The sequence below is a fragment of the Phyllobates terribilis genome, unplaced genomic scaffold, assembly GCF_046119375.1.
Source record: "Phyllobates terribilis strain yellow unplaced genomic scaffold, ASM4611937v1 Scaffold_1__5_contigs__length_1240528914, whole genome shotgun sequence".
In the NCBI taxonomy this organism is placed as follows: domain Eukaryota; kingdom Metazoa; phylum Chordata; class Amphibia; order Anura; family Dendrobatidae; genus Phyllobates; species Phyllobates terribilis.
The window spans coordinates 354,211,560-354,236,258 of NW_027362761.1; the positions used below are offsets into that span (position 1 = coordinate 354,211,560).

Here is a 24,699-nt window from a genome sequence, read left to right on the forward strand (position 1 = left end):
AGATAGAAGCCTAGAGGCAGCTGAGAAGAGAAGTGTCAATGGGGATGTTGAAGTCACCCATGATGATGGTGGGGATGTCAGCGGAAAGGAAGTGAAGTAGCCAGGTGGTGAAATGGTCTAAGAAGGTGGTGGCAGGTTCAGGGGGACGGTAGATGATGGCCAGTTGGAGGTTGGAGGGGGAGTAGATGCACACACAGTGAACTTCCAAAAGAGAGGAGAGTAACGGAGGGTGGCAGTGTAATTTGGGTGAAGGAGCAGTTGTCTGACAGGAGAAAGCCTACTCCTCCACCATGCTTGCCTTTGGGGCGGAGGGTCTGGGAAAGGTGGAATCCACTGTATAAAAGTGCAGCTGGATAGACTGTGTCAGAGGGGGTGAGCCAGGTTTCAGTGATGCCAAGGAAGGAAAGTTTGTCATTGGCGAAAAGATCATGGATGTAGGAAAGTTTGTTACAAACGGAGTGAGCATTCCATAGAGCTCCTGTTAGTGGGGCTGGGGAAGGGGGGCTGGGTGGATGTGTATGAGGTTAGAAGGGTTGTGAGAGTTTGTGATGGATCGTGGATAGGAAGTGGAAGTGACTGTGGGGATGTGGTGAGGAGGGCCAGGATTAGGGGAGATGTCGCCAGCAGCGAGGAGGAGAAGAGAAAGTGTTAGTAGGTGGGAGCAGGAGAGAGCATGAGGTGGCTGTCTGTGCTTAGAGACACAGGATTGAATGTTGAGGAATAGTTCTGAGGAGGAGGTGAGATGAATGGGGAGGATGGAGGAAGATATGAAGAGTTTGTTGCTGGGTGTAAGGATTAGGGGTGGTTGTAAAAAGTGAAGGATTATAGAAGAGAGAGTGAAAACAAAGACAAACATTGTTTACAGTGTCCAAGTATCCAGTTACCTTCAGTTCCCTTCAGGTTCAATTCAGGGATAATTCAAATCTCACACTTAAGGCAATGCACTGCAGACACGTCTATAGCAGACTCCTTGCTCACAGTATATGGGCTACAGAATGCATTCAGGTGTGAACCAGAGGGGAGTGGTCTGTGCTCATCTTGATCAGCTGATTAAGGTACTTAATTTTCACTGTTTTGATCAAAAAAGCGTTAAAGCCATCCCACTGCGACAAGGTGTAGCCTATCGGGATGGTCCCTAACTCTTGCTGTTCGCATCACTATGTGTCAGCAGACATAAAAACAGATAAGGGCAGAGCAGGACCAGGTCAGACACATGCCTGTGTAAAGCTATATAAACAAAATGACCAGCCAAAAAGGTCGAGCCACGCCCCTGTTTGTACTCAGTACAAAAAACTAAAACAAAACCCAAAAAATTGAGCCGGAGCATCTGTGGCCATTTAACAGACAAATCCTAAGATAAAAATAAATTAAGCAAATACCCTGTAGTAAGTAAATAAATAGTAATAGTACACGGAAATAAAACAGGGGACTTAGTTAACACTGTTTTGATCAAAAAAGCATAAAAGTCATCCTACCATGACAAGGTGGACCCAATCAGAATGGTCCCTAACTCTTGTAGTTTACCTCACTATTTGTCAGCAGACATAAAAATAGAAAAAGGCGGAGCAGGACCAGGTCCCTATGTTTTTTCCATATACTATTACTATTTATTTACTTACTACGGGGTATTTGCTTATTTGGTTTTTATCTTAGGTTTAGTCTCTGACTGTTGTAAGATTTGTGGTGCAGCACACAGAGGAGCACACCACTTGTCAGACGCTTTTGATTTATTAAGAGGCGAGCACTTCTTACTGAATCAGGAGCGTCTGACTCCAACATGTCCCTTCATCAAGACTGGCATGAAAATTACAGGTCTTGATGAATCGGGACCATTGGGTAAAAACAAGGAATCACAAGTGTCACCTTTATGATATGTCACTTTACAATTTGCAGACCCTGAAAGTAAAGAGAAAAAAGGCCAAATATGTGTCAGTAGACTAAGGTAATTAAAATCTCCTTCTCTTATAACAGGTCATAATGTTAAGGCCCTCTTCACATTGTGTTTTCCGCTTTCATCTAACACAGGGATGTCAAACTCAAACACACATAGGGTCAAAATTAAAATCTTGGACAAAGTCACAGGCTAACCAGTATACAGTGTAATGGGCCCTACAAAGTCCTCCATACAGAATAATGGGTCCCACATAGTGCTCCATACAGAATAATGGGCCCCACATAGACCTCCATACAGAATAATGGGCCTCACATAGTGCTCCATACAGAATAATGGGCCCCACATAGTCCTCCATACAGAATAATGGGTCCCACATAGTCCTCCATACTGAAAAATGGGCTTTACATAGTCCTCCATACAGAATAATGGGCCCCACATAGTCCTCCAAACAGTATAATGGCCCCATATATTCCTCCATAAAGAATAATGAGTCCCACATAGTCCTCCATAGAGAATAATGGCCTCACATAGTCCTCCATACTGAATAATGGGCCCCACATAGTCCTCCATACAGAATAATGGGTCCCACATAGTCCTCCATACAGAATAATGGGCCCGACATAGTCCTCCATACAGAATAATGGCCCCATATAGTCCTCCATACAGAATAATGGGCCCCACATAGTCCTCCATACAGAATAATGGCCCCATATAGTCCTCCATACAGAATAATGAGCCCCACATAGTCCTCCAAACAGAATAATGGGCCCCATATAGTCCTCCATACAGTATAATGCCACCATATAGTTCTCCATTCAGAATAATTATTATTATTATTATTATTTATTATTATAGCGCCATTTATTCCAAGGCGCTTTACATGTGAAAAAGGGGTATAATACAAGAAAAATTACAATAATTTTGAACACAATGTGACAGCGACTGGTACAGGAGGAGCGAGGACCCTGCCCGCGAGGGCTCACAATCTACAAGGGATGGGTGAGGATACAGTAGGTGAGGGTAGAGTTGGTCGTGCAGAGGGATGGTGGAGCGGTGGTTACTGCAGGTTGTAGGCTTGTCGGAAGAGGTGGGTCTTCAGGTTCCTTTTGAAGGTTTCCATGGTAGGCGAGAGTCTGATACGTTGGGGTAGAGAGTTCCAGAGTAGGGGGGAAGCACCGGAGAAATCTTGTATGCGATTGTGGGAGGAGGAGATAAGAGGGGAGTAGAGAAGGAGTTCTTGTGAGGATCGGAGGTTACGTGCGGGTATGTAACGGGAGACTAGGTCAGAGATATATGGAGGAGACAGGTTGTGAATGGCTTTGTATGTCATGGTTAGGGTTTTGAACTGGAGTCTCTGAGCAATGGGGAGCCAGTGAAGAGATTGACAGAGAGGAGAGGCCGGAGAATAGCGGGGGGACAGGTTGATTAGTTGAGCAGCAGAGTTTAGGATAGATTGGAGGGGTGTGAGAGTGTTAAAGGGGAGGCCACAGAGCAGGAGGTTGCAGTAGTCAAGGCAGGAGATGAGGGCGTGCACTAGTGTTTTTGCAGATTCATGGTTGAGGAATGTGCGGATCCTGGAGATATTTTTGAGTTGGAGTCGGCAGGAAGTGGAAAGGGCTTGGATATGTGGTTTGAAGGAGAGTTCAGAGTCCAGGGTTACCCCAAGGCAGCGAGCTTGAGGGACTGGGGAGAGTGGGCAGCCATTGATGTTGATAGATAGGTCAGTTGGGGGGATTGAATGAGATGGCGGAAAGATGATGAATTCTGTTTTGTCCATGTCAAGTTTTAGAAATCTGGTAGAGAAGAAGGATGAAATAGCAGACAGACATTGTGGGATTTTGGTTAGTAAGGAGGTGATATCGGGTCCAGAGAGGTAGATCTGTGTGTCATCAGCATAGAGGCGATAATGAAAGCCATGAGACTCTATGAGCTGTCCCAGGCTGAAGGTGTAGATGGAGAAGAGCAGCGGTCCTAGAACTGAACCTTGGGGGACACCGACAGATAGGGGGCGAGATGAGGAGGTGGTGTGTGAGTGGGAGACACTGAATGTCCGGTCTGTTAGGTATGAGGAGATCCAGGATCGAGCCAAGTCTGTGATGCAGATAGATGAGAGTCTATAGTAAGAGGGAATGGTCCACTGTGTCAAAGGCAGATGACAGGTCTAGGAGGAGGAGGACAGAGTAGTGTCGCTTAGATTTGGCGGTTAGTAGGTCGTTGGTGACTTTAGTCAGTGCAGTTTCAGTAGAATGGTGCGGTCGGAAACCAGATTGTAGGCGGTCAAAGAGGGAGCAGGAGGAGAGGTGAGAGGACAGTTCAGAATGGACATGTTGTTCCAGTAGTTTTGAGGCATAGGGGAGAAGTGATATGGGGCGATAGCTAGACACAGAGGATGGGTCAAGGGAGGGCTTTTTGAAGCCCCACATAGTCCTCCATACAGAATAATGGGATTCACATAGTCCTCCATACAGAATAATGGGCCCCACATAGTCCTCCATACAGTATAATGGCTCCATACAGAATAGTGAGCCCCACATAGTCCTCCATACAGAATAATGGGCCTCACATAGTCCTCCATATAGAATAATGGGCCCCACATAGTCCTCCATACAGTATAATGGCCCCATATAGTCCTCCATACAGAATAGTGAGCCCCACATAGTCCTCCATACAGAATAATGGGCCTCACATAGTCCTCCATATAGAATAATGGGCCCCACATAGTCCTCCATACAGTATAATGGCCCCATATAGTCCTTCATACAGAATAATGAGCCCCACATAGTCCTCCATACAGAATAATGGGCCCCACATAGTTCTCCAAACAGTATAATGGGCCCACATACGGGTGGTGGTTCTGGTGTTGCGGGCCAAATAAAACTACCCTGAGGGCCAGATTTGGTCCACGGGCCAGAGTTTGACATGTATGATTTAACATGCAGGCTCAGAAAAGCTCCCTTTGTATATGTTAAACGCTGGCTTATTAGAGATGCCAAAATGTAGCATCTATCACCCACAGGTTATAATAACATCTATTCATACGGTAATTCATTGACTTTTCATAATATACTGTTTCTGGTAAACGGATGCCATTTTAGACTATAGGGTTTTCCAGAAAAATTTTCAGCAAGCACTGTAGCAAGCCAAACCCTAACGGTGTGGTAAATTCGACTCTGCTTGCCGGTTTGAGGGGTCATTACATGACCCCGAGAATGCGATCTGCATACTTGCGGACATGTGCCAACTAGCTTCTCTCAAGGTTATTAATATTCATTGAGAGGAACAGGAAAGACGATAATCTGCATATAAGGACAAGTATATAAATCACAAAATTGGGGTCTTGTAATGACTGCTCGACCAAAGCCAAGTCCCAAAAGTGGGTATATTGCACACTATCAGCATTATACAGTGATTGGCAAAAATGTGTCCTTGCCTGGAAAACCACTCTAACATACAGTACAGACCAAAAGTTTGGACACACCTTCTCATTTAAAGATTTTTCTGTATTTTCATGACTATGAAAATTGTACATTCACACTGAAGGCATCAAAACTATGAATTAACACATGTGGAATTATATACTTAACAAAAAAGTGTGAAACAACTGAAAATATGTCTTATTTTCTAGGTTCTTCAAAGTAGCCACCTTTTGCTTTGATGACTGCTTTGCACACTCTTGGCATTCTCTTGATGAGCTTCAAGAGGTAGTCACCGGAAATGGTCTTCCAACAATCTTGAAGGAGTTCCCAGAGATGTTTAGCACTTGTTGGCCCTTTTGCCTTCACTCTGCGGTCCAGCTCACCCCAAACCATCTCGATTGGGTTCAGGTCTGGTGACTGTGGAGGCCAGGTCATCTGGCGTAGCACCCCATCACTCTCCTTTTTGGTCAAATAGCCCTTACACAGCCTGGAGGTGTGTTTGGGGTCATTGTCCTGTTGAAAAATAAATGATGGTCCAACTAGACGCAAACAGGATGGAATAGCATGCCGCTGCAAGATGCTGTGGTAGCCATGCTGGTTCAGTATGCCTTCAATTTTGAATAAATCCCCAACAGTGTCACCAGCAAAGCACCCCCACACCATCACACCTCCTCCTCCATGCTTCACGGTGGGAACCAGGCATGTAGAGTCCATCCGTTCACCTTTTCTGTGTCGCACAAAGACACGGTGGTTGGAACCCAAGACCTCAAATTTGGACTCATCAGACCAAAGCACAGATTTCCACTGGTCTAATGTCCATTCCTTGTGTTCTTTAGCCCAAACAAGTCTCTTCTGCTTGTTGCCTATCCTTAGCAGTGGTTTCCTAGCAGCTATTTTACCATGAAGGCCTGCTGCACAAAGTCTCCTCTTAACAGTTGTTGTAGAGATGTGTCTGCTGCTAGAACTCTGCGTGGCATTGACCTGGTCTCTAATCTGAGCTGCTGGTGACTCGGATAAACTTATCCTCAGAAGCAGAGGTGACTCTTGGTCTTCCTTTCCTGGGGCGGTCCTCATGTGAGCCAGTTTCTTTGTAGCGCTTGATGGTTTTTGCAACTGCACTTAGGGACACTTTCAAAGTTTGCCCAATTTTTCCGACTGACTGACCTTCATTTCTTAAAGTAATGATGGCCACTCGTTTTTCTTTACTTAGCTGCTTTTTTCTTGCCATAATACAAATTCTAACAGTCTATTCAGTAGGACTATCAGCTGTGTATCCACCAGACTTCTGCACAACACAACTGATGGTCCCAACCCCATTTATAAGGCAAGAAATCCCACTTATTAAACCTGACAGGGCACACCTGTGAAGTGAAAACCATTTCCGGTGACTACCTCTTGAAGCTCATCAAGAGAATGCCAAGAGTGTGCAAAGCAGTCAGCAAAGCAAAAGGTGGCTACTTTGAAGAACCTAGAATATAATACATATTTTCAGTTGTTTCACACTTTTTTGTTAAGTATATAATTCCACATGTGTTAATTCATAGTTTTGATGCCTTCAGTGTGAATGTACAATTTTCATAGTCATAAAAATACAGAAATTTCTTTAAATGAGAAGGTGTGTCCAAACTTTTGGTCTGCACTGAATATATAACCCATAGGCTGTGGTGGCATCCATTATACAGATGCCCTATAGTAGCATCTTTGACCCATACACTGTTCTGGTATGGCGATATATTCTTTTATCCATGTATGAGGATAGTGTACTCGACTTCGTTCCTATTTCATTTTTAGCAGTATACTTAGCTATTACAACCAAAGACAAAAAGGTAATAATGGATGTGTTTAGCATGTATGTCAAGCAATGTAGATATATTCACATAATCCCACATTCATATTTTACCCAGATTGAACTTGTTCTTTTCATCCAGTAAGTTTGAATAGGTGTTGATGAAGTCCAGATAATTCTTCGGGGTGACATAGTTACTTCTTCTTAGTTTCTGCTGGAATTTTTTACTAAATTGTCCAACTGAATCATGAACCATAACAACGTGACCAATGACAAGCTCCAAGTGCTGAGAAGGGATCATCTGGTTCTCTCCTACAGAATATAATAGGAACAGTTTATCTCTTAAAAGCTTTGTGGGATAAGTAAGAAATACAATATGGTCTGCAGAAAAAGTTGGAGCTTCAGCGATGATTAGAATTAGAAATGACTGAGAAATGGAAAACACTCACCTAAAAATGATTTAGCAACAGCATACAAAGCTTGAGGTGGCCAAGGCAAAAACCAGTCGATACCCGTGTTATTTACTAAGCCTAGACATGAAAGATGCAGGTTTTATTATTCATAGGCTGAAGTCTGCAATGTATATTTTTCTATATATAATATACAGTATAGTATGAAAGGAATATCTTCTTTGTCTTTGTTGATAAGTAAAAGACAAAAAAAGTCAGTCTATATTCCATTAAAGGGTTAGTACACTTTTTTAAACCTTTTTTGTCCATGTAATTTTATTAGATAGATCTACAAACAAAAATCTGGAAGTCCTGTTACCAGTGTCGGATTGGGATCCCAAGAACCCACCAGTAACTCCAGGGCCCCACTTTTCAGCTACATGCAAATATTCACAATATTCACATTCACAAATTTCTATAGTAATTAACTGGGTTGATTGTTAAATAAATAAGATGCTGCCTTTGTCTGTACATAGTGTATCATATTGTGTCAAGTACTGCTCATATAAGAGGGTGGTGGCCCACAGGGGCCCACCGGGGGATTCTCCTGTTCTCCCGTGGACCAGTCTGAACCTGCCTGCTACTATGGAAGAACTCAGAAGGAATTGGCCAATCCTCCTGTGGTGCCCCCACATGAGGCATTACATTGTGAATAGTCAAATCAGTGGGTGTCTCATGTAAATGCATCAACTAGTTGGTGCGGAAAAAGGGAGACCACTGTAGCTAATTGATGAAGGTCTCAAACTAGGGACACTCCTCTATTAACTTAGAATGGCCATAGATATGAGTGAATTCAACTGTACTATAAAAAAAAAAGTGTCTCTTTACCTGGGAAATTTCGGCATCTTGTCCTCAAAGTATCACCCACAGGAGACATTCCAAGAACTATATGGAGATTGTTTGCGCTTTTGTTAACAAAAAATTGCCAAATGCTCTCTTTGGCAGGTCCCATCCCATGTTTTCCAGCTTCATCTCTGATCTGGTTTAGAATGGATTCCTTCTCATCGTCTGGGAAAAGTGCTGGGACCATTCCTAAGAAATAATCAAATAATATATCATCAGTACCCTTCCCACATTGATGGGTAGCAATAATGGCTTCTCTAACATCATTGCTGATGATCACTGAACATCATGAAAATTGAATGTCATTTCCTGAATACCCTACACCAGCAAACTGACAAAACTTCTGCTTTTATAGGGGTGATGAACAGCTAATCAAAGACATTTCATCAGTAACACTTGGCTGCTATTTAATTTAATAAAGGGAATGTGTAATCGGGTTTTGCTATGCAATCTGAAAGCAGCATGAGGTAGGGACAGAGACAATGATTCCAGCTATGTATAACTTAGCTTACTGGGTGCAGCAGTTTTGATAGAATCATAGTTTTCTCTACTGTAGTTCAAGCAGAGCTCAGTTGTTATGTGTATAACCCCACCCACACCACAGCTTCCTATGTACATTGTACATAGTGTACATAGTGAGAGAAAGTGGCTAATCAGTTGTGGGTGGACTAGGAGGCACGTGGCCAGTTGTCCTGTAGTGATAATCTCCTACTGATTAGAAACTGGTTGTATTTAAACAGCAAAACACAGACCAGTAAGTGACACATCGCTGTAATCAGGGTCTTTGTTCCTATATTATGCTGCTCTCAGATTTCATAGCAACAAGCTGGTGACAGATTCCCTTCAATTCCTATGGAAGTAGTAAGTGTGCTTACATTTTCATGTAATACTTCTGCGTTTGGCCTAGTTTTTGCTAAATAAATAATGGCACAGTGTAATTTGTACTGTGTTGTTCAGCTGAGGTTGTATTTACCTCATTTTAAGGCCTTCTAAGGATCAGATGTTTTATTATGTCCTGATAGGTAAAATCATGGAATTCAAAGAGGGTGTACTTAGTTTTCCTCATGACTGCATATGTTGCCAAGTATACTTTTCCATAAATGTTGGCAACTGCTTACCAGACGTTAGCATGTTATTAATAAGTTCCAGAAACCCTTCTTCTGCCACGTGCGCATCTGTAAACAAGAAAATCATCTTCTTGTTCTCCAAGCCAAGCTTTATATAGAGATTCTTCAAGTCTTCCCTGAAGCTGTTCTCTCCGTATCCACGGCTTAGGACAATTTCAAAAACCTAATGGCAAGATAAGAATTCTTTATAATCTGATGCCGCTGAAAATAAACCATATATCTCTATAGAAATACTGTCAGACCTCAAATCCAGCAGCAAATGCTGCAAGCCTAGCAAGGGATTGCTTTCCTGACCCTCCGACACCAACCAGCAGAGCGTGACCACGATCCATTCTTATAATGCGGTGTATTCGGGTTAAATGCTCAAGCGCATCATCAAAAAGAACTAAATTCATTTTGGTCTTGCTTTCATTATATTCCTCCAGGATTTCCTAGTGGGGGGAAAAAGACAGAAACATAAAGTGTATAAGAGATGTGGGATCACATGCATCAAGTGTTTGACAAAAGCTGGAGCATCTTCTACCTGAAAAAGAGCTTTAGCTGCACCATAATCTTGGATGTCTTCATATACTCGCGGCTCCCCTTCATTCATTGCTGTTCGGTAGTCCCCAAAAAGAATGGGGTCTCGCATTGCATTATCTAGGTCAGCTTTGAAGTGTTCTTCAATCAGACTCCGAATATGACCTTGGACCTGGAAAATGAATGACAAACTTAAAGTAATAAATGGGTAAAATTTATAGGCATAAGTGATAGTAAAAACAAGCAACTTTGCAATTTACCCTTTATTAAAAATCTTCTTAAGAACAGAGGTCCCGCAAAAAGCAAGCCCTCATATGGTGGTGGGGATAGAAAGATGAAAAAGATGAAAAAGTTATGGCTTTTGGAATAAGAGGAGGAGAAAACGAAAGCGCAAAAAAAAGAAAATCACAAGGTCATGAAGGGTTAATAGGTCACATATTTTTGCAGAGGAGGAACAACTCCATATTGCACAATGTATTTGATAATAAAGGTGTTACTTACCACGGTCTTATCGTTTTCATTGATCAGTCTATCATGGAAAACTCTCAAGGCCTCATTCCTCCAGACTCTCACCATTTGTTCCATTGTCTGGAATCTTAAATGTAATAAAACACAAGAAAGTCAGAAAGAAATATCTTTTTTTATGTACATTTTTAAAGGAATCTTCTTCAACATTTTTCACAATAAGTAAATAGAATAAGGAAACAAAACCTACCTCTCTGGAGTTGTCAAAACCAATCCATTAAATACTCGGGAAAGATCTCGAAGGTTAAATATATAATGGAACTTTGAAGGAGTTGGAGGAAGGTCCCGAACAATCATTTTATAGAGCTCCAGGGTACAGAAAGTCAACTTATCACAAATGGTCTGGACGTCTTCATTAAATAGCTGTAAAAGTGATAGAGATCAACAAGTCAAACAACACAAGATGGAAAACACAACATGAAACGACACATGATGGAAACCAGTCATAAGTTTTTAGGCCCTACATGTCCACCAAGCTGCTATTTTGAATGCAATAGTAGTGTAAAGATGCCCCTGTATAATCTGCCTGATAATGTAAAGTAATGTAAAATCTCAACATACAAATAAATTACCAGTGAAGAGTCATGTGGGTGGAGCATAATGCTAAAGAGTCATGTAATCTGGTCCCTAAAACAAACCCAGTTCGCTATGTTATAAGATTCATTATGCAGCTCTGAGCATTCGTAGAATACTTTTACTGTTCAGTATAACAGCATGGTGGTGGTTTAGAGGCCTTAAAACTTGTAAAAGTTTCCCTTTAAATAAAGCCATGGTGAACTAGAAAGCATTATTGAAATTACCACTGTATGTCCATGTAGGATAGAAAAGTAAATAAGATGTAAGGACTCTTCTGAAGGGAAAAGCACATTAAATACAGTAAAAAGGGATATAAATCGTGTGTCCACTTCATTTCGGCCACCACCAGCCTTTCCCATTGCAGCTATAAATCCAAGATCTCTTAAGAACTTGCAATTTAGTTCCTTGCCACGGTCGTACATGCCACCCTTTTCCAGCAGCAACTTTAACAGAGCAATTGGCTGCTGGGTCCCATATTCATCCACCTAGATTCAAAATAGAAAGCAGAATTAGTCTGTAGGCAATCATTTTTAGCAATTTTGTTATTTTGACGTAAAGTATAACAGTTAAAAGAATATATTATTTTTCTTAATTTTTGGTACGAATGTGATTAAAAAAAACACAAACCTTTGGCATATTCATATCATCCATGAACACCAATAAGCGTTTGCCCATAGGTGGGCCATAGTTGTCTTTAGTACGTTTCTCTACATTGGCTTCTAGATTTCTTTGGATATCCATAGAAGTAGTACGTGATGAAAAGTTGATGCTCAGCAGCATCTGTCCAGGAAGAAATGCATAAGATTGTATGGAAATGATTGTTTTTAAAGCATGAATTGTATGTATACAGAATATGAAAAAAAGAACAAGGAATGAAAAGAGAAAAGAAGAAGCAGGGTAGGTGACTGGGGTAATTGGGCTACTATACTAGTACCGTATTATCACTATTCAAGTTCCTTAAGAGGTTCATTGTAGTAGCGGTCTTAGATGTACCAGATTCACCAACAAGTACTACTGGTCTTTTAATTTTCACCATTTGCTCCAACAACCATGTGGTACGTGTAGTGTCCACCGTAGGAACTAAAGACAACATAGAATGATTTTTATTAATAGTGTGCATTACAAGCACTTAAAGGATAATATGAAGATCATGACAAGTTGACCTGCAGACAAATGACATCTTGCTCAAAAGCAAGTTAGCATGAGACTGTCAAAATTATTTTGTCAGATTACCCGGGGCCAGGGGCTCCTTCCCTGTCCCTAATGTCTCCTAGCTATCCCTCCTCCCCAGATTATTTCTGATGGTGAAGATGCTTGGGCCACGTACCTTGCTGAACTCCTGAATCAGTCCTTATCTGTCCCCCTCCACCACCCAGAGAAGTGTGGAGGAATAATGTATGTACAGTTAGGTCCATATATATTTGGACAGAGACAACATTTTTCTAATTTTGGTTCTAGACATTACCACAATGAATTTTAAACAAAACAATTCAGATGCAGTTGAAGTTCAGACTTTCAGCTTTCATTTGAGGGTATCCACATTAAAATTGGATGAAGGGTTTAGGAGTTTCAGCTCCTTAACATGTGCCACCCTGTTTTTAAAGGGACCAAAAGTAATGGGACAGATTAAATAATTGTAAATAAAATGTTCATTTCTAGTACTTGGTTGAAAACCCTTTGTTGGCAATGACTGCCTGAAGTCTTGAACTCATGGACATCACCAGACGCTGTGTTTCCTCCTTTTTGATGCTCTGCCAGGCCTTCACTGCGGTGGTTTTCAGTTGCTGTTTGTTTGTGGGCCTTTCTGTCTGAAGTTTAGTCTTTAACAAGTGAAATGCTTGCTCAATTGGGTTGAGATCAAGTGACTGACTTGGCCATTCAAGAATATTTCACTTCTTTGCTTTAATAAACTCCTAGGTTGCTTTGGCTTTATGTTTTGGGTCATTGTCCATCTGTAGTATGAAACGACGACCAATCAGTTTGGCTGCATTTGGCTGGATCTGAGCACACAGTATGGCTCTGAATACATCAGAATTCATTCGGCTGCTTCTGTCCTGTGTCACATCATCAATAAACACTAGTGGCCCAGTGCCACTGGCAGGCATGCATGCCCAAGCCATCACACTGCCTCCGCCGTGTTTTACAGATGATGTGGTATGCTTTGGATCATGAGCTGTACCATGCCTTCACCATACTTTTCTCTTTCCATCATTCTGGTAGAGGTTGATCTTGGTTTCATCTGTCCAAAGAATGTTCTTCCAGAACTGTGCTGGCTTTTTTAGATGTTTTTTAGCAAAGTCCAGTCTAGCCTTTTTATTCTTAATGCTTATGAGTGGCTTGCACCGTGCAGTGAACCCTTTATACTTACTTTCATGTAGTCTTCTCTTTATGGTAGATTTGGATATTGATACGCCTACCTCCTGGAGAGTGTTGTTCACTTGGTTGGCTGTTGTGAAGGGGTTTCTCTTCACCATGGAGATTATTCTGCGATCATCCACCACTGTTGTCTTCCGTGGGCGCCCAGGTCTTTTTGCATTGATGAGTTCACCAGTGCGTTCTTTCTTTCTCAGGATGTACCAAACTGTAGATTTTGCCACTCCTAATATTGTAGCAATTTCTCGGATGGGTTTTTTCTGTTCTTGCAGCTTAAGGATGGCTTGTTTCACCTGCATGGAGAGCTCCTTTGACCGCATGTTTACTTCACACCAAAACCTTCCAAATGCAAGCACCACACCTCAAATCAACTCCAGGCCTTTTATCTGCTTAATTGAGAATGACATAATGAAGGGATTGCCCACACCTGTCCATGAAATAGCCTTGGAGTCAATTGTCCAATTCCTTTTGGTCCCTTTAAAAACAGGGTGGCACATGTTAAGGAGCTGAAACTCCTAAACCCTTCATCCAATTTTAATGTGGATACCCTCAAATGAAAGCTGAAAGTCTGAACTTCAACTGCATCTGAATTGTTTTGTTTAAAATTCATTGTGGTAATGTCTAGAACCAAAATTAGAAAAATATTGTCTCTGTCCAAATATATATGGACCTAACTGTATATACGCAAACTAGACCAACAAGGAAGGATTTACAGGGATAAATGAAAATACTAATCATACAAATATGCACTCACAGACAACAGAGAGGCACACCGGGGAGAAAAGGAAGGGAAACTAAATAGGAGACAATGAGGATTTGCACACAGCCGAAACACTTAGCAACAGTCACAGATCAACACTCCAAACGCCTCTACCAACAACCGACTCCTTCACTCCTCACCAAGCAGTACAAGACTTAACACTGGAGAGGGGAGTGGCCAATACTAAACAGCTGAGATCATCCAAGCTGGGAAGCTTCAGAGATTCCAAGCTGAACAGATTAACCCCTGCACTGCCAACAGAAAGCTGCACCGTTTAATATTAAGGAGAAGTGCTTCTGATCAGTGCAGGCATACGTGAAATCAGATGCTGCAGTCTTCTGGCTTCTCTCTGTCATGGTAAATCCGTGACAGAGACTGTATCTTAAAGTATTTTTCCACTGAGCAAAATCTGTCGAACCCATTAGATTTGGTGGGACTGGCCAACCATTTCAAGTAAATGGGGCCTACAGAATTTCTCCAAAAAGATGATGAGAAAGAAGACTCAGGCATTTCAACCTAAGGGTCAAGCAGTGATATAGTCCTCTCTCCCCATTAAAAACATGTGCACGTATCTGAACCAAGTGTGCATGTATTTTGGGGATTCAGCAGGAATAGCTGGCGGTCATCAGAGTATGGACACATTAAGAAACATTTTTTTAATTAAAAATGAACAGATCATGAAAAATTAAGCCACTTACTAACACACTGGCCCTGAATCATCAAGACTAGTATTTTGCACCCCTGTCTTGATGAATAGTGCGCTACAGTAAGATGCTCCAAATTCAATAAGAGGCAGGTGGTGCACCACCGCAAGTAATGACTCGAATACATTTTAGCTTTAATATAAGCAACTTTTGTGGTGTAAATTATGATAAATTTGCCAGCTGAGCTCTCCTACTTTTCAAAAATGGGCAAAGCTAGTCAAGACTGGCGTTAAAGCGCTAAAAGTTTGCGATATTTCAAATACTTTTCAACAGAATTTGGGTGAAAACTGATGAATCGGGTAAAACGGATTGGCCCAATGTAAATGATACAGCAGTAGTTGAAGAGTGCCCACAGAACAGGACATCTGTATTGTCACTAGCTACATTAACATGCATTACTGTATATTTATTTTTTAACCCCTTCACACATATGAATGTACATGTGTAAATATGAAAGTGGGTAAAAATATAAGCGGAAGTTCAGCAGAAAAGATGTCAGTAACTTGGATTTCCTCATTGATTGGATCACACTAAAGGAGTTGTCCCAACACATTAGGTTATTAACTATGGATATGTAAAAATTTGCTGGGTTAAAGGAGATAACACTTTAAAAACACCATTAAGAATTTTGACCATATATCTTAGAAAATTGAATGTCTGAATAATTCAAAACATACAGTGGGTACGGAAAGTATTCAGACCCCTTTAAATTTTTCACGATTTGTTTCATTGCAGCCATTTGGTAAATTCTAAAAAGTTCATTTTTTTCTCATTAAAGTACACTCTGCACCCCATCTTGACTGAAAAAAACAGAAATGTAGAAATTTTTGTAAATTTATTAAAAAAGAAAAACTGAAATATCACATGGTCATAAGTATTCAGACCCTTTGCTCAGACACTCATGTTTAAGTCACATGCTGTCCATTTCCTTGTGATCCTCCTTCAGATGGTTCTACTCCTTCATTGGAGTCCAGCTATGTTTAATTAAACTGATGGGTCTTGATGTGGAAAGGCACACACCTGTCTATATAAGACCTCACAGCTCACAGCGCATGTCAGACCAACTGAGAATCATGAGCTCAAAGGAACTGCCCAAGGAGCTCAGAGACAGAATTGTGGCAAGGCACAGATATGGCCAAAGTTAAAAAAGAATTTCTGCATTACTCAAGGTTCCTAAAAGCACAGTGGCCTCCATAATCCTTAAATGGAAGAAGTTTGGGACCACCAGAAGTCTTCCTAGACCTGGCCGTCCAGCCAAACTGAGCAATCGTGGGAGAAGAGCCTTGGTGAGAGAGGTAAAGAAGAAACCCAAGATCACTGTGGCTGAGCTCCAGAGATGCAGTAGGGAGATGGGAGAAAGTTCCACAAAGTCAACTATCACTGCAGCCCTCCACCAATCGGGCCTTATGGCAGAGTGGCCCGACGGAAGCCTCTCCTCAGTGCAAGACATATGAAAGCCTGCATAGAGTTTGCTCAAAAACACATGAAGGACCTCCAGACTATGACAAATAAGATTCTCTGGTCTGATGAGACGAAGATAGAACTTTTTGGTGATAATTCTAAGCGGTATGTGTGGAGAAAACCAGGCACTGCTCATCACCTGCCCAATACAATCCCAAAAGTGAAAAATGGTGGTGGCAGCATCATGCTATGGGGGTGTTTTTCAGCTGCAGGGACAGGACGACTGGTTGCAATTGAAGGAAACATGAATGCGGCCAAGTACAGAGATATCCTGGATGAAAACCTCTTCCAGAGTGCTCTGGACCTCAGACTTGGCCGAAGGTCCACCTTCCAACAAGACAATGACCCTAAGCACACAGCTAAAATAACAAAGGAGTGGCCTGAGAACAACTCTGTGACCATTCTTGACTGGCCAACCAGAGCCCTGACCTAAACCCAATTGAGCATCACTGGAGAGACCTGAAAATGGCGGTCCACCAACATTCACCATCCAACCTGACAGAACTGGAGAGGATCTGCAAGGAAGAATGGCAGAGGATCCCCAAATCCAAGTGTGAAAAACGTGTTGCATCATTTCCAAGAAGACTCATAGCTGTACTAGATCAAAAGGGTGCTTCTACTCAATACTGAGCAAAGGGTCTGAATACTTATGAACATGTGATATTTCAGTTGTTTGTTTTTTTAATAAAGTGGCAAAAAATGTCTACATTTCTGTTTTTTTTCAGTCAAGATGGGGTTCAGAGGGTATTTTAACGAGAAAAAAATGAACATTTTAGAATTTACCAAATGGCTGCAATGAAACAGAGAGTAAAAAATTTAAAGGGGTCTGAATACTTTCCGTACCCACTGTAAGCATAGGTTATATAAAAGCTTTGATATCAAGAACATTAGTACATCCTCAAACTTACCTAGAATATCAATAAATTTCTCCTCTGGTTTATGAATATATTTTGAGACCAAGTTGCTCCAAGGTATCCATTTCTTTTTCTCACCATCAAAATGAAAGTCATAAATAGTAGTTAGCTGACCTGAAAAAACCCACAAATGTAAGTAATTCTCTTTAATTAAATTCACCAGATTAGAAATGTAATCTTCTTTGTGGAATGGCACTTACCGGGAAGTTCTCCAGGTCCAGTTAGAATCTGCTCATCATAACTAGTTGACATTGAGGCTAAACGTTTCATGTACTCATCAAATTTATTTCTTCCATTTTCAAGCAATGTTGCTCCCAAAGAGCAGTATAAAGCCTCTATGAAGTAGCATTCCAGGATGTCTACATCTTCAACCTCTTTTTCAATTAAAGCATCAAGCATCATGGACAGTTGTGTCACCTATGGAGTTCATGAGAATAGTACATTGCATTTCTAATATTAAAAGGAAATCTTAAAATGTATATGTAGAATTGATCAATGGCTATGGGTCCCAGGGAATTGACTAAGGGTTCCCTTTGACGGTTTTACTGGCAGCAATCTATTATCCATAAATGGTTCAGATAAAGCTTCATACACAGCTGGTCTCCTTAATTAAAGGGAGTCTCTCACCTCCAAAATGCCTTTTAGACTAACTATTCAGTAATATAGGGGGCTTCAACCCAATAAAAGTAATACTAGCACCTGTTACTGGTACAATGCTTGTGAAAATAACTTTTAATCCACATGGAAATTAGGAGGATTATGTGCACTCATAACGTGGCAGTGAGCTAGGTGCACATTTAACCCTCTCAATTTGCATCTTAGGGAATGCCCTAGCTTGTGAAGAACAGTGCTTACTCCTAGAGCAAACATTGCCCTGTGTGTGCGCACTGATACTGGCACACATAGTAGTTAGGTGTGTTGTCCTACCTCGCTCTCTGCGGACTCCACTCACTAAGCTCCTGAAGTACCAAGCAACATCAGCAGAGAGGAACAAGGAAGGAGAACACGTTCAGCTACCGTGTGCGCGTGCAGCCAGCACAGCCAAGATCAGCGCGCATGCACACATACGCTGGGCAGTATTCACTCTAGGAGTGAGCATCGTCCCCAAGACGCAAACTGAGGGGGCGTAATGGTGCACCAAGCGCATGGCCACACCATGGGTGCACCGAAGGCCCCTCATTTGCATATAGATTAAACGTTATTTTCACAAGCACTGTACCAAAAACAGGTACAGTTATAGTATGATTTTTATAAGGGTGATGTCCTCCATATCACTGTATAGTTAGTCTAAAAGTTATTTTGGGGGTGACAGGCTTCTTTAAGAATAACCTGTCAACCTTTTTCCTAAAAGCTTTGTAAAGGGTGTTCCATTCAGCCAGTCAGACCCTGCTCTCTACTGGTGAGGGGCAACAAAACAGCTGTCGATGGATTTCATATTCCCATAGAGACAATAACACTTCATACATACAGTGGCATGTAAAAGTTTGGGCACCCCTGGTCAAAGTTAGTGTTATTGTGAACAGTTAAGCAAGTTGAAGATGAAATGATCTCTAAAAGGCCTGAAGTTAAAGATAACAGATTTCCTTTGTATTTTAGGCAAAAAATATATATTTTTTAATCTTTTACATTTTAAAAATGACGAAAAAGGAAAATGGACCAATGCAAAAGTTTGGGCATCCTGCATGGTTAGTACCTAGTAGCACCCCCTTTTGAAAGTATCACAGCTTGTAAAAGCTTTTTGTAGCAAGACAAGAGTTTTTCAATTCTTGTTTGAGGGATTTTTATCCATTCTTCCTTGGAAAATCCTTCCAGTTCTGTGAGATTTCTTGGTCATCTTGCATGCACTGCTATTTTGAGATCTAGCCACAGATTTTCATTGATGTTCAGAAAAGGGGATTGTGAGGGCCATTGTAAAACCTTCAGCTTGCACCTTTTGAGGTAGCCTATTGTGGATTTTGATGTTTGTTTAGGATCATTAACCATTTGTAGAAGCCATCCTCTTTTCAACTTCAGCTTTTTTACAGATGGTGTTATGTTTGCATCAAGAATTTTTTGAAATTTCATTGAATACATTGTTCCCTCTGCCCGTGAAATGTCCCCTGTACTATCGGCTGTACACAACCCCAAAGCATGACTGATCCACCCCCATGCTTAATAGTTGGCGAGATGTTATTTTCCTGAAATTTGGTGGCCTTTTTTCTCCACACATACCTTTGATCATTGTGGTCAAAGACTTCTATTTTAACCTTTTCGGTCGTCAGAACTTGTTTCCAAAATGTATCAGGCTTGTTTAGATGTTCTTTTGCATACTTCTGATGCTGAATTTTATGGTGAGGCTGCAGGAGAGGTTTTCTTCTGATGACTCTTCCATGAAGATCATATTTGTGCAGGTGTCTCTGAACAGTTGAACAATGAACCACAAAGCTAGAGTCTGCTAAATCTTTCTGTAGGTCTTTTGAGGTCAAGCGGGGGTTCTGATTTGCCTCTCTAGCAATCGTACGAGCAGCTCACTGAAACTTGGCTTGGTCTTCCAGACCTTATCTTGACCTTCACTATTCCTGTTAACTGCCATTTCTTAATTACATTTCAAACTGAGGAAAGGGCAACTTGAAAATGCTTTGCTATCTCTTATAGCCTTCTCCTGCTTTATGGGCTTCCACCATTTTCATTTTCAGAGTGCTAGGCAGCTGCTTAGAAGAACCCATGGTTGCTGTTTTTTTGGCATAAAGTTCGAGGAGGCTTGGTTTTTATAAAGCTGGGAAATTTTCATTACCTGCCATTTCCTAACGATGGTAGTGAACAAGCCATAACCCTAACAGGCTAATTAAGGTCAGAAACCTTGGTCAAAATTATCAAAGCACACATCCCATTTCCCTTATTGTAATTTTTTAAAATGAAAAAAAAGACAATATATATATTTATTTGCCTAAAATACAACTGAAATATGTCATCTTTAACCATATGCCTTTTAGAAATAATTTCATCTTCAGCTTGCTTAACTGTTCACAATAACAGTGATTTTGACCAGGGGTGCCCAAACTTTTACATGCCACTGTAGCTGGTGCAGTAAAAAAGAGCCAATACAGCCCAAACTGTCCCAAAAAAAAGCTGTACTAAGATTATCTCATACAGCCAAAAAAACTCTGCTCTGTACCAATGAGGGGCAAGTACCTGAAACAGCAGTCTGTACTGTAGATGGATGGAGTTCATATTCCATACATGCAATAAAGCTTCATACATAGCTGGTCTCTAAAAAAAGAGCCAATACAGCCCCATTTGTCCCCAAAAAAACTGCAGCAAGGTTATTTCATACAGTCAACAAAACTCTGCTCTGTACCAATGGGGGGCAAGTACCTGAAACAGCAGTCTGTAGATGGGTTGTCTTGGCTAATAGTCATGTTGCAAGGCTCATAAAACAATTGGACATTGACATACAAGTAAGCTACTCCCTTAGGTGGCACTAGCAAGCTAGTTTCCTTTATTCTGGCAAAGAGTTAATTTACCATTCTCACATAATGTAAAACCAAATCATTGATATTTACCATGTTTAGATCTGTTTGAGGAACAATAGTTTTTAACTTTTCTCCTTGTTTCCCGTCCAGAATTCCTTCAATAATCATTTCAATGCAAGGAGGCACGTATTTCTCAAATAAGCGGTTTAATTCAACTTGCTCTTGCTGAAACAAATTAGGCAATTTAGCCAAAATTTCAAATCATCAGAATTGATAAATTGAAAGTTAAGAAAGTTTCTATAAGTCAAACTTTTCTTTTTCTTTACGCCTTTACCTTGTTTTGCCTATTGCCGACCCACTTCTGCCAGTAAGGCCTGTATTTAAGGTTCTTAGGGTCTACAAAAACCATCCCACAACGGGACACAGTAGCCGGTGACGCGTATTGTAAATCTCCAACCTAAAGAAATAAGACACAGGTTTATACAGCAGCATAAGAGAGACTGCAGATGAAGCAAATCAATAATAAGATGAAAATAGCCCGGACCTCAAACAATAATGCACAGTGCGGCTGAAGTCTAATTCTCTCTCCATTTGCCAAGGTCAATAACTTGTTGTCATCCATCACTGAATTCATGTTTTCCACCCAGAGAGCATCAACATCCCCATCAAACAATATATACCTGTAGAAAATAAATATATTGCTTTATGGCCGAAATAATAAGCAACCTCGACATCAAATAATATATTTCCAGTATAATTACACATCAGAATATTAAGAAAAATGTTAGCCATAACATAGTATGCAAATTGCCTCTTCCGAGAGGAAGAGAACTTGAACTCTATTGCGCCACCTGTTGGAAGCAGCAATCCTACAAGTCACTTTCGACCTTTTAATGAGGCTTGCAATCTGACTTAGACACAGTGTTTCGGTGTATAGCCCCTAGTCAGTGCAAAGTATGAGAACTGATTTGACTAGGTGAGAGGCTCTGGACTGAGGTCTAAGGGTTTCTCCTTGTGGAGAGTGACATACTGACTTTGGCATGAAAAGGTAAGGAGGCTTATTCGCCATGCAATGCCACTCTGGGAAATTTAATATGCAAATTGCCTCTTCAGAGCCATAGCATAAGATATTAGTAAGATCAGATTAGAAAACAATAAGAGTGGAGGAAAGTTACAAAAAAATGAATGTAGGCGTTGAATTGCAAAGTATAAAGTACACATATCAGTTTCCTAATACTCATACATGTACTGTATGTTATAAGTTAGGCCATGTTCACATGTAGAGTAAATACAGCATTTTTTTCCGCTCCGTTTTTGCGGTGCAGAAAATCCACTGTGTTCAACAGCTCAAGCAAAATGGATGTGATCTCATGAAAACTCATACATAGCAGTTCAAAGACGATGATGAAATGTGAAATTTTTTTGGTGCATTTTTACTTCTCTATAGGTTTCTATGGGGAGTTTATAAAAATGCAAGTAAAAAACGCAGTTGTTCTTTTAAGTGCAGAATCAAAGCTTTTCAATACTGAAAGAAGCATTTAAAACACTGCTTCAAATCTGCATCAAAAACGCAAAGGGGAAAATACAGAGAAAAACACGTCAAAAATGCAATAATCAGAGAAGATTGTTATTACGTATTTTGGTGCGGACACTTGCAGAAAATATAAATAAGTAAAGAAAATAAAAAGCAGCAGAAAAAAGCGCAACATTTCTGCTATAAAAAAAATATGGTGGGCACATGACGGTAAAGATAAGTTTCGTGCTTTGTGGTAGAAAAAAAGGCTATATTATATAAATACCATGGCACAGAAATATTTGCAAGTGAAAAAAACGTAATTTAATGATGCAGCCAAAATTATCTGTACATGAAACAGGCCGACGTTTCGGTCAGGATGACCATTATCAGGGCCAAATGTGAGACAGATGAGGAATTCATGCAGCAATTCTTCATCTGTCTCATATTTGGCCCTGATAATGGTCATCCTGACCGAAACGTCGGCCTGTTTCATGTACAGATAATTTTGGCTGCATCATTAAATTACGTTTTTTTCACTTGCAAATATTTCTGTGCCATGGTATCTATATAATATAACATTTCCGCTATGTGAACATGGCCTCAAAGTTCTTTCTGAGAACATCAGTGTACAGGCAGTGCCCAGCACGGCTGGAAAATTATAGATTGACGATTACAAAGTAATTTAACTTCAGCAAAAATTGTAAAGCCCTGCTGAATGGCTGTAATTTGGCAAACCCCTTTATATTTGCTTCAGATATAAAATCATTCTTTAATCTTTTTAATCAGATACTATTTTATGGAACAATTTTAAGCTGTACTAACATACAGTATATAAGAACAATTACATTCAAAAAGAAACACGAGGATTACAGTCATTAAGATAGGAGCCATTGAATCTATCCTGCACACCCTAGACTAGCTCCAAGCCCTATTTCTCTCATCTCCCCAATCCTCATAAATCACAAACATAACCCACATCATCAAGTTTTGCATCCAGTGGTCTACTAGAGACTGTTTCTTCATAGATTATGTGAAATACGTGGTCACCATGCGGCAGACTATAAATTACATCTACTATGATTTAGGAGCTGCTACCATTGCCTAAGGCTAAGCCTGGTATCTAATAAGGCCTGTGTAGGAAGACCAGGTGTGTCTAGCCATCTTCCCCAAAAAGCTTTGAATTTAGCAATACAATTCCACGTACTCTCCATGTTCTAGCTAATAATTTCATTTTTTTGGAAACTCAATTCTCTAGCCGAGACGAGGACAAGTTGGATCCAACGTGATGCGAATATTTTCCAGGCTAGGTATAGCATTCTCAGTATATCCAATACCTGAATGGTCTTAAATTAACACACTCCAAAAACACATTCATCAAATACCTAGATAGGTTTCAAAGTATTTCTTTAAAGCTAGCTTGGCACTATTTTTCAGCTTTACACAATGTCCCAGTAAAGTTAGTAGAAAATTTCTCATAGAAGTGAATGAGGCTAATGGTTTGTCTTCCTCTAAAGGAGTCTAATGGCTTGAGTTCTAGTGTTACTCAACACTTTACATGAAGTCCCTTTCATATCACTAGTTAGTATATTGGCGACTTCCACATGATACAATTATACTTATTTATTTAGTAACAGATCAGGTTACTCTTACATCTTAAGGCTCATTCAGACATCTGAGCAAATCGATCCAAGATTGGACCACAATGCAAGGGCTGGCCACAGCTCTCTGGATCCAAGACTGACAGCCTCATAAAAATACCTGAAGCTGTCACGCTCGGGGCAGGAGAGCCGCGGAAAGTCTGAGCATTAGCGGTCTGTGCTTGGACTGATTGGCACGGATGTCTGAATGAGCCCTTAGTTAGGCGCCTCAAAGATTCTGTCATATTTGATCAAAACATAGTGTTGCATGCAGGAATATTCTCTGTCCAAAGACAACATACCCCTCAGTGGAAACCCCATATAAGTTATTGGGGTCCATTGAGAACTGGTGGTGCCCAACATGTGATCGGAACAAAACTTCATTCTTTACTCTCTTACCGTCTCTCTTTTTTATCGGTTGGCTTGTTGATTTCCCTGAAGATGTTTGAAAGGACGCCATCAGTCCAGTCCCTGGTTGTTGGGTCCAGGATACCGTACAATTCAATCACACTCATGGCCTTGGGATTCAGTGTATACAACTTAGTTGTGAGACCAAGTCTGGTAAAGATAATATTATTTTTTAGCATTAGCAATAATATTCAACACTCAACTGGATAATAATTACGGTAATTAATTTCTGCCACTAATATAGCGCCAATATACAGTGTGTGTGTGTGTGTATATATATATATATATATATATATATATATATATATATATATATATATATATATATATATATATATA

The 24,699-nt window shown here is 40.6% G+C and overlaps 1 protein-coding gene across 1 annotated transcript in view; it reads right to left on the reverse strand.

The window, feature by feature from the left end:
* DNAH10 (dynein axonemal heavy chain 10) overlaps positions 1-24,699 on the reverse strand; it is a 192,677-nt gene that overhangs the window by 66,337 nt on the left and 101,641 nt on the right. The window contains exons 39-55 of the mRNA XM_073676172.1: positions 24,352-24,510; positions 21,344-21,479; positions 21,134-21,256; positions 20,890-21,024; positions 17,548-17,764; positions 17,342-17,461; positions 12,070-12,215; positions 11,763-11,915; positions 11,360-11,620; positions 10,750-10,922; positions 10,536-10,629; positions 10,039-10,206; positions 9,758-9,946; positions 9,507-9,678; positions 8,374-8,577; positions 7,546-7,626; positions 7,211-7,408 (exon numbers count right to left, since the gene is read on the reverse strand). Coding sequence (XP_073532273.1) covers positions 7,211-7,408; positions 7,546-7,626; positions 8,374-8,577; positions 9,507-9,678; positions 9,758-9,946; positions 10,039-10,206; positions 10,536-10,629; positions 10,750-10,922; positions 11,360-11,620; positions 11,763-11,915; positions 12,070-12,215; positions 17,342-17,461; positions 17,548-17,764; positions 20,890-21,024; positions 21,134-21,256; positions 21,344-21,479; positions 24,352-24,510 — 2,729 coding nt within the window. The remainder of the gene's footprint in view (positions 1-7,210; positions 7,409-7,545; positions 7,627-8,373; positions 8,578-9,506; positions 9,679-9,757; positions 9,947-10,038; positions 10,207-10,535; positions 10,630-10,749; positions 10,923-11,359; positions 11,621-11,762; positions 11,916-12,069; positions 12,216-17,341; positions 17,462-17,547; positions 17,765-20,889; positions 21,025-21,133; positions 21,257-21,343; positions 21,480-24,351; positions 24,511-24,699) is intronic.